The sequence below is a fragment of the Sphaerodactylus townsendi genome, linkage group LG07 (genome assembly GCF_021028975.2).
Source record: "Sphaerodactylus townsendi isolate TG3544 linkage group LG07, MPM_Stown_v2.3, whole genome shotgun sequence".
Classification (NCBI taxonomy): Eukaryota; Metazoa; Chordata; class Lepidosauria; order Squamata; family Sphaerodactylidae; genus Sphaerodactylus; species Sphaerodactylus townsendi.
The window spans coordinates 122992865-123003584 of record NC_059431.1 but is presented as its reverse complement, the minus strand read 5'-3'; the positions used below and the strand labels follow the sequence as shown (position 1 = coordinate 123003584).

At 47.1% G+C, this 10720-nt stretch overlaps 1 protein-coding gene across 2 annotated transcripts in view; it reads left to right on the top strand.

Annotated features, from left to right (window-relative positions):
* The first annotated feature begins 208 nt into the window (after window positions 1–208).
* NSD2 (nuclear receptor binding SET domain protein 2) overlaps window positions 209–10720 on the top strand; it is a 115334-nt gene continuing 104822 nt past the window's right edge. For both annotated transcript variants that reach the window (XM_048502668.1, XM_048502667.1), the window contains exon 1: window positions 209–375. In XM_048502668.1, the coding sequence (XP_048358625.1) occupies window positions 330–375 (46 nt within the window). In that variant the 5' untranslated portion in view covers window positions 209–329. The remainder of the gene's footprint in view (window positions 376–10720) is intronic.

Sequence of the window (10720 nt, the reverse complement as noted above, 5' to 3'; positions counted from 1 at the left end):
AAAATATCAAAGGTACTCTGATGCCTGATTTTGGTCCCCTTGCAGAGGGCCTGTTCTGTGAACAGCTTGATTAGAAATGAACTAAACAGATAACTATTCTCCAGTTAAATTGTGTAAAATATTTTTTCATGTGCACTCTAATCCCAGCAAAACTGTTATTCGACTACCACAATTCATTAAGATCTGTCTTGTTTTCTTTTTTCAAAAAGATTCCATCTGAGGAAGATTTGATCGCTGCTGCTGGCAAAGACAGCAGGACTCAGGTGTTGAAGTATGGTGTGGGAGCTTTGGTGTGGTCCAAAGTGACTGGCTATCCATGGTGGCCATGTATGGTGACAACAGATCCTCTCCTTCATAACTTCACGAAAATAAACGGTACGCCTGTTTTGTTCTGTTTTGGTAGTTTAAAATTGATGGCAGTTGCCATTCTGGGTCCAGATAATGGCAAGACAAAAAACCTCAGCAACCTGCTGCCTGTCGTTCAACTGGTTTCTCTCAGTTGATGTGAACAAAAATGTTATGCAGATTTTAAAATTCAAGCATATAAAAGGAGCTGAATCTCAACTGTATGGCAAGCAGCATTTACCCATATATTGTTGTAATTTGAGTTTATCGTTATTGAGCCCCATCTCATGTCAATTAATTGTATACAAGTGTGGTCACTGTTGGTCTCTTAGCATGCAGTAGTGACTTAAAGAACGTACGGTTTTACTGACATTTTGCCAGATTTCTTGCTTTTGTTTTACTGACTTCACTACGTGGAGTTCAGTTTCCGAGGGTAGCCAGATTGGTCTCCAGTAGAACATCTAGTTTCAAGTCCAGTAGCACCTTAAGGATAGCAGGACAATTTTATCAGATGACGGGAGCTTTGACTCAAAAGCTTGTACCCTGAAAATCTTGTTGACTTCTAAGCCCTGCTGGGATAGGGCGGTATATTAAATCCAATAATAATAATAATAATAATAATAATAATAATAATAATAATAATAATAATAATAATAATAATAATAATAATAATAATAATAATAATAATAATAATAATATGCCAGTGCAATCTAGGTCATTTTAGAAAGTTACTTCAACTTCTCTTGGAGGCGAAGGCCGTCTTGAGTGGGTGTTTCTTTAACCTTCTGCTAGGGAGGCAGGAACTAAATTCTTCAACTTCCTGTCCTGGTCTCTGACTCCATTTTATCCTCAGTAATTTGCCTGCCTGTCAAGGGAGAGCAGCTTTAGTTTAGGCTCTGCCAAGAATTCTGTCCTTGTCAGTTTGTCTTCTGCGTGAGTGTAAATTTCAACTTTGTCTCTCCCCATCCCGTTCTGCCTTCAGGGCAAGAACGCAGGGAGATTTGTGCAAGGTAATCTTTCCAGAGACTGCCAACTGCTGGGGATGATCCTTCCCACCTTTTTAACCACCACCTTCAAGATGGTGGATGGCGCCTTTTTGCCTCACAAGTCTTCATTTGGTAAATCTTCTGCCGAGTCCACAAGAGCAGCAACCAGCTGAAGCCTCCCCTTTTCCCAGGGAAGCTGGCCAGCTTACCCTGAGGAGAAATGCTGCTCTTGCCTGGCGGTCCAGACGATGCATCCGGGGGTGGAGAGTCAAGTGCCGAGCAAGCCGAGGAAGATACAGTACGTACAGAAGCCCTGCCTGCCAGCCCCTCAGAAGCTCTCATGCTCTCAGAGCGAGGCATCAGCTGCCATATCGGCACATATGGAGGCACTCCCACAGCCACCATTGGACATCACTCTTCCCCCCCAGCAAGATCGCACAGCAGAAGGGGAAACAGGGGGGTGGAAGAGGAGTTGGGAGCGGCGTCTCCTTTACTTGAGAGTAACCCACTTAACTTGGAGAGCTGGTCCCCTATGGACTTTGCAAGATTCTAAAACAGGCAGTTTGGGTCGAGTGTAGGGCTTATCACCAGCACTTAGAACCTAGAGTGGCCACCCCCAAGCTCCTCTTAGTTACCGTTCTGTTTTTCCTGACCCAAACCCGAGAACCAGGTTTAGAGCTAGCAACCCGGATCCCCTCCAATTCCCAGGGGATGAGGAATATAGTGAGGGGGAGGAACGAGAAGAAGGTGAACATTTCTCATGATTCAGAGGAACCTACCTCTGATCTTACAGAACAATTTTCCCGGTTTTTCAAACTGGAGGATCTCCTTTCTCATTACCGTAGCAGACCTACATGACGAGGAGGGGGCAGAGGACTCCTGATTCCATCTACATCATCCAAGCCCATCAAAGGATGCCCCAAGGGCAATAAAGACTACTTCCCCCGCAGGGAAGATCACCCACAGTATTTTCCTATACCAGAATTTTTAGAAAGACCGATTAGGAGGAAGTCGCTACAGCCTGGTACGAGCAGGGGTGTCCATTCTACCATCAGAAAGCTGTTTGTAGTGCCTGATTATGTTAACAAGATGTTGCAGGTGCCCTTAGTGGACACACCTGTGGCGGCAAAAAGGTCTGGGGGTTTGGTTTTGAAGGATGGGGATGGATCCATAAAAGACCCCCTTGACTAGCATTCAGATGTGGCTCTCAGGAGGACACACAAATGGCTGGCCAGGGCCATGAAAACCCTCGTCCCATCTGCCCTGCCACTGTGGCACGAGCAGTTATAGTGTGGATTACATGCATCTTAGACATGGTTCCCCTGGAGGAAAGGGAGTCAGGAAAGGTATTGAGTGTATTTTGACCAGGGTATCCTTCCTAGCTGACTCCACCTTCAACGCCCTACTGTTAGCGGCCTGTGCCATGGCCTCAGCAGTGGTAGCGAGACGTAATGACTGGTTCCGGGCCTGGCTGGCTGACCCCCATTCAAAGGTAGTAGTAGCAGGCTGTTTCTTCCAAGGTGACATGCTTTTTGGTAAGGAATTAGAACAAGTCCTTATGGAATTGTGGGACAAAAAGAAATCTATGTCTCACTTCATTCGAGCAGAACGCCCCTCGTCCTTTCCCAGAACCAATTTTAGGTCTCACCGTACCCTTTCCAGAACCCCGAGGGAAGGCCCCTGTGCACCTTGGGGACCACAGGGTTCCTTTCGTGGACATGGCAGCTTTTGCACCCAAGGCAAGTTTGACAAATTTGCCAGAATGGACAGAAACCCCAGGTCATGACTATCCTCTCGTTCCGTGGGGTGGGGGTCGCCTCTTCCATTTTCAGGAACACTGGGAGGGCAATAATGTAGGCAAGGGAGGTAGTCTACACCGGCTACATTGAGTTTTCTTCCCATCCACTACCACAGTTCTTTGCCTCCCTTCTCAACGAGAAAACAGTCAAGGGAAGTCACAGCCTTTCATCAGCATCTGATAGAGATCAAGGCCATCAAATCAGTCCCCATATTGGAGAGATCATCTGGAGTGTGTTCATGCTTCTTTACTGTCCCCAAAAGGAATGTAGAGTGAGCCTGAATTTAAAATACATCAACCTGTGCTGTTTCTGGATGGAATCTCTTTGCACCATCACAGAGGCCCTATGCCCGGGGACTTCATGACTTCCCTGGACCTCATAGAGGCGTGCCTACACATTCTCATACATCCTTCCCACCGTCGTTATCTCCAGTTCACGGAGGGAAGTCACCACTTCCAATTCAGAGCTCTGCCATTTGGCCCGGCAACAGCTCTACAGGTATTTTCAAAGGCCCTCCTGGCACCCATCGCCCTTCTGCATCAACAGGGCATCCATGTCCACCATTACTTGGACAATATCCTAATATGATCCTGGTCCAAGCAGCAGGCCAGTCTAGAGGTGCACAACATCCTCAGGGTCCTACAACAACATGAGTTCTTAGTGAACCACGACAAGAGATTCCTGACCCCTTCGCAGGAGAAGGAGCACCTGGGAACAATTATTTTGACCACCAAGAACGCCCTGTTTCTCCCATGGGAAAAGATTCTGAACATCCAGTGGAAGGTGGTGGTGGTAATTCTTTCCATTCGCGCCTCCCTTCTGAGCCTCGCCAGCCTCCTGGGCCGATTGATTGTGGAAATGGACATGGTTCATTGGGGGTGGGGTGTGCGTGCGTGCGTGCGTGTGTGTGTGTGTGTGTGTCTGCACCCCAACAATCTACAATGCTTCCCACGTCCTTACCAGCACGACATCATGGAAAGGAGGAATTGTATGTTAGCCGTGCAGACATCCCGAAGGTCAGGTTACAGTGGTGGATGTCTTACAACAGTGGTGGCGAACCTATGGCACGGGTGCCAGAGGTGGCACTCAGAGCCCTCTATGTGGGCACGCACAAATAGAGTGTCCCCCCATCTAGGCTGGCCTGGGCTCGATTATTAAACCTGGCCTGGGCTCGATTATTATTAAACCTAAGACCTAGTTTTGGGGAAGCAGTGTAGGTAACCCTGTTAAGCGCTGTTAAACCCCACTGATTTTCATGCAAAGAACTAAAGCGCGATCCTTTACCTGGGAGTAAGCTCGGTTGCTGGCAATCGGGCTTGCTTCTGAGTGAACCCTCCTAGGGTCGTGATTCACCCATTGGAGGAGTTGCTCAGTTGCTTCAAAGCCAAGCCACCGATTACCACCAAGCTTACTCCTGAGTAAAACACGCCTCAGAACCAACCGGTTTTTCTAAACTAAAACCTCAGTATTCAGGTTAAATTGCCGTGTTGGCACTTTGCGATATATAAGTGGGTTTGGGGTTGCCATTTGGGCACTCGATCTCGAAAAGGTTCACCATCACTGTCTTACAACAATCTAGTCAAGGGAGGGTCTATCTGTTCCGGGACAGTATCCAGATATTCGCAGACACCAGTTTGTCAGGTTGGGGAGCCACCCTGGACAACCAGTTCATCCAAGGCCTGTGGTCCAAGGAGCAGACTCTGCTCCCAATCAACATCTTGGAGACAAACACAATCCTGCTCGCGCTCTGCCACTTCAAACCAAAAATTATTCAAAGGCACCGACAATATTTCGGCCAAGTTCTATATCAACAATCAGGGAGGTTCCAGATCAGGATTACTATACCGTGAAGCAACCAGAATACTGTCATGGGCAGAGAGTCACCTGTCAACTCAGGCGGACCACATTCGGGGCAAGATGAATGTTCGAGCGGATTGGCTGAGCAGAAAAAAGATCCTTAAAGCAGAATGGACTCTGAATCAGCAGGCTTTCCAGTTACTAGTCGACACCTTTGGGACTCTTTGCAACAGCCAAAAACACGCGACTACAGACGTTTTTCTCAAGGTATTACCATCCCAAGGCACTTGCAGTGGGTGCCCTAACAGCTGCATGGCCTCTGGTACTCCTCTATGCCTTCCCTCCGTTCCCAGTACTTCCACGTTTACTGAGGAGGGTTGCTCTGGAAAGAGCCAAACTCATTCTAGGGGCCCCCTATTGGCCCAGATGACCATGGTTCCAGTGATCCAAGAACTACCGAGGGGACATGCTCTTCCATTACCACGGCTTCTGGACTTACTCTTCCAGGGTCCCATCCTTCACCCAAACCTGGAGTGGCTACATCTCACCACATGGCTATTGAATGGAACAAGTTAACAGATCGGTGCTATTCTGACAGAGTCACTGCCACACTCCTAGCATCTCGGCAACAAGCAACAAATACGATTTATAATTTGACCTGGAAAGCATTTGTCCAACGGTGTAGAGATGAAAGGAAGTGGATCCACAATCTCTGTCATTACCGGCAATCTTGGAGTTTTTACAGACGGTCTCGACACTGGACTATGCTGTTCAACCTTACATCGACAGATTGCCGCACTGACCACCGTGTGGCCCCTGTTCCAGGGACTTCTGACCTCCAAACATCCGGTCATCATCCGTTTTCTTAAAGGCGTCAGACAAGTACAGCTGCCTCCAATTCATAGGTTTCCTTCTTGGAAACTGCATTAGGTTCTAACAGCGTTAACTCGTTTTCCATTTGAACCGGTCCAATCAATTCACCTTCGCTGATTCAAAATGAATGTTCTGTTTCTGGTAGCGGTGACGTTGGCAAGATGGGTATTGGAACTTAGAGCGCTGTCAGTCAATTCTAGTTTTTGTGGTTTTCACCAAGACAGAGACATTTTACGTACAGACATGACTTTTTAACCCAAGGTCTCCTCAAACTTCCATCTCTGTCAGGAGATGATCATTCCAAACTTCTGCCCCATCCAACACACCCAGAGAAAGACTCTGGCATAATCTAAATGTGCTCTTAGGGCTTTCATTATCAGAACAGAAAGCATACACCAAATGGAAAGCCCATTCATTAACATAGCACAGCCTAATATGGGTCATCAGATGTCCAGAGTGGCCATTGGTTCTACCCTGAAGGCCTGTATCATTGAAGCATATAAACCCTCAAACTTACCAGTACCTACAGGTATCATTCCGTGCGCAGTGCGGCCACAAACGCTGCACTTAGGAAGCACGTCTCAATGGAAGAAATATGTAGAGTGGCAACCGAGTCTTCCGCATCATCCTTCATCAGGCACTATAGGCTGCGGTCCTGGGTTGCCACAGAAATGACATTTGGAAAAAGGGCCTTGGAGTACTTTCTGGGAGACTGTTGATGACCTACCCAAGTTCAGGACACTGCTCTGGGAGGTCCCAATGAAGATGGCCTCCGCCTCCAGGAGAATGGTCCATTGGATACTCACTGTGAAGGGCCCTTCTGGTAGGCTAGGAGGCCATCTTGGCCCTCCCTTTGTTGTCATCAGTGGGCAGTTCATGCTCCAGGGCTACAGTGCCTTCTAGTCCTTTTCTGTCCCACATATTCTGGTGGTTATGTGTGTTATACATTACTTCCTGTTCCATAGTTGTTGTTTTTACTAGTTACTGATGTCAGTTGATTACTGGGGATAAAATGGAGTTGGAGCCCAGGACAGGAAGTTGAAGAATGTAGTTCCTGCCTCCCTAACAGAAGGATAAGGAAACACCCACTCAAGATGGCCTCCTAGCCTACCAGGAGAAGGGCCCTTTATGGTGAGTATCCAATGGACCATTTTCATGGTCTAGTAAGGGGTGAACAGGGAATTTTTGTTCATTTTCTTGCATGGGCATTATTGTGAAAATCTCTTTGCAGTTCCCATCTCAGTTTTGTAGCAGTGCAAAGACAGCTTCAGAAATGTCAAGTGCTGTAGCTGAAAACTTGGAATTCAAAATCATTTTCTTAAAAGGAATGGTGTTATCCCTTATCTTGAGGGGAGAAGGGAGTGTTTTTTTGGTCAATTCTCTTCTGACTTCTAAACAGTTGTATTTATTTACTTCCTTTATACCCCTTTTCCCTCCATTGGGAACCCAAAGCTGTATACATTGTTCCCTTTGGTCAATTTTATCCACACAGTGACATTATATTCTTACACCATCTCTGGCATTGCCTTGTACTGTATTTTTGATATTTCTGGCATTGCTGTTCCCCTCCCGGCCTTTGGATTGGACGCCATCAATCAGTCAATTAACGTGGGTTTTAGATAATGGTGCTACTGTGATTTCAGGGATTTTAATGTTATATATATTTTTATATTCTGTATTATACTTTGTATATTTGTATTTTATTGTTGTATTGTTGCTATAATACACCGCCCAGAGCCCTTTGGGGGATTGGGCGGTCTGTACATCTAATTAAGAGTAAGAGAGTATAACTGGTCCAAGGTCACCTAGCGTGTTTTCGAGGGATCATGAGATTTCAATGGGGTCTCCCAGATCCGAGACAGACAGTCTCACCATGACATTGCTAGTCAGCAGATCTATGGCAGTACTGTAGAGCTGGGTTATCAAACTCATTTGTTACAAGGACTGGCAGTGACATAAATATCACTGGCCCAGGCCAAGGGGAAGGGGTGGCTGCCTTAGCTGGTGGGCCCCCACTAGTCTCACCAGCCTAGAGTATCATTGATGGGAGGAGGTGCCTCAGATGGTGAGTCCGCAGCAGGCTTTCCATCCCAGAAAGGCACAGGGTGAGGTGACTCACCAGGACAGATAGGGAATGGGGGAGTGGGTGCCTGGACTGGTGAACACATAGCAGGATGGGGTGGTGACCTGGACTGGTGAACCTTTAGTGGGCTCACCAGATCAGATCAGGAACTGGTTAGTGGGCCTGATAAGCCCTCTCAAGGGTCCAGTTTCAGCCTCTGGACTGCATGTTTGATACCCCAGCTCCAGAAACTTTGTCCTCATTTCGTTTTTCTCTCAGCTTCAACCAACTAAAGCTTTGCATTTTTTTTTGTTTATATAACCTCAGTTTTGCCCTTATGTCTTTCTACCTGAAATCAACCAACCCACACAAACATACTTTATTCCCCCACCCTGCCAAGCGGTCACCTTAGAAAACCAGGAGGCTACCATGACTCATGGTGGCTAACTCCTTGTTGATCATGACAGTCTGGTCCTGACAGTCTGGCCATTGAAATACTGCTCTACTCATGCTGTCACCTCCAAATCTCTAGAAAATTTCCTCTGTTTCAAACTCTTTTCAAGGTTTGGAAACAGGAAATAGTAAGTGGAGCAAGATCTGGCAAGTAGGGTGAATGGTCCATGCTCTCAAACCCCAAACATTTATCATCTTGCCGGCCTTATAAACAGATGCATTATCCTGCAAAAAGAGAACACCCTTCTGCAGCTTCCTTTAATCAGCATAACAAGTGAGAATCATATTCTGTTTGGCCCTTCTTAAGGTAGCCAATCATCAAAATACTTTCCCTGTCCCAAAAAACCATGTCTGTGACCTGTCCTGCTTGCCTTTGGGTCTTCAATTTCTTTAGCTGTGGAGAACACAAGAGCCCCCAACTGCAAGAACTGTTGTTTGGTGTCCGGATCATAGAGGTGTGACCATGTTTCATCAACATCTATGAGTTGTTCCAAAATATCAACACTGGGATTACTCAAAATGCTGCAAATCCCATTTGGAGGTGGATGCCTGCAGAGGCATAGCTGGGCCAAACTGCGCCTGGTGCGCAGTCTATATTTTCTTAGTCAGTTATGCCAAAAGCTCTCTCCAACCCTCTCAGGTAATAGAGGACGTGGGGGTGGTTATAGATTCAACCAGGAGCAATTTTTTTGTCATGTAAAAGAAGGCGTCCAAGACGAGATCCATGATCCCCCAGGTACTCCAGGCCAAGACATCTCCCCTCCAGACTTTAGCAAGCCTGATGGGACTCTTGGTCACCAATGCAGAGGCCATCCAGTGGGGCAGGTTTTCCGCACGATCCCTTCAGCAATTTCTATGCCAGTTTAAACTGTGCATCGCACACAAGGCCAACCACCAGTTGGTGGTGTCCAGTCCAGTCACGACCTCATTGATCTGGTGGACCAAGTGCGACAACCTCATGCAGGGAAAGACCTACTAGGTGAGTCACTCATGCCAAATCTTCACAGATGCGAGCCTCTCCAGCTGAGGGGCAACCTAGGAACCCCAGCTCAAGGCTACTGGTCAGCTCAGGAGCCAAACTCCCGATCAACCGCCTCGAGCTGCAAGCTATCCGGTTAGCACTAGTAGCTTTCATCAGTCAGATTCAAGACTCCCACATCCTCATAAGGATGGACAACATCGTGGCCAAGTCCTACATCAATTGGCAGGGAGGCTCCTGATCCAGTGCCCTACATAAAAAGGCACAAGCCATCCTCTCTTGGGCAGAGAAGAATATTGCTTCCATCAAGACTGAGCACCTCCAAGCGAGCTTGAACTGCAAGGCAGACAATACAGAAGGGGAGTGGATGCTGAACAGGGAATTCTTCCAGCTCATCTGCAACACTCTCAGGTCCCTGGGGTGAACCTGTTTGCCTTCCACAGTAACTACCAACTGCCACGGTTTTTCACACAGTTCTCGCACCCAGCAACGGAGGGCCAAGATGCATTCACAGCCCCTTGGCCCTGGTCTCTGCTATATGCATTCCTGCCGCTACTGGTTCTACCCAAGCTGCCACGCAGAGTGAGGCTGCTGAAGGGAGAGATCATTGTAGTAATCCCCTACTGGCCCAGGAGACCTTTTGGTTTGGATGTGTGTGACTCATTTTAGAAACTGGAGTGAGGTGAGGCGGTGTGGTGGGGAGGGAGGAGGAATTGTAGTGTCTGGTGGATTGCTGAATGATGTTTGAAAAGTCCCCTGTTTTTTTTTTTGGGGGGGGGGGGGTTGGTATTTTTTAGTACATTGCTGCCAGTACTAAAAAACACCAAAACCAAAACTGCAAATGATCTCTGCCCAGACCCTTGCAGATGCACCTCACCTCCTCCCACCTGAGCAAGTGTCAAAACAGACACCCACCACACAGGTCACTATACACTGTGCCATGGAGAGGAACCCATCTTATCATGTCATGCTTCTAAAGATGCCAGCCACAGATGTGGGCAAAACATTCTTCCTAAAACCACCAGACCCTGGCCACACAGCCCAGAAAACCCACATCAGCCAGATAATATTTGGTCCTGAGGCATTCATGATAACATTCACTTCTCAAGAGGTACACTTTCCAGGTTTACACAGTGCGAAGGCCGATGCTCTCAGCAGAAGGAAGCACAGTGAGACATTGGCTGTCTCAATACAGTTTTCTCCAGTTATTCTAAAGCTGTCTTTTGTTTAGGTGCAGAACACCTTTGTGAGTGACTGCATTTAGGTGACCTCTTGATGAATACTAGTTACAGGAAAACAACCTGTTTTACTTCTGTCTGTTGTAACAAAAACCCTCAAAATATTTCTATCTTAGAGCCAGATAGCCGATTCATAATTTAAAAAAGAAGAAGCATATTTCAAAAACAATAAATTGTTTCCAGGTAGC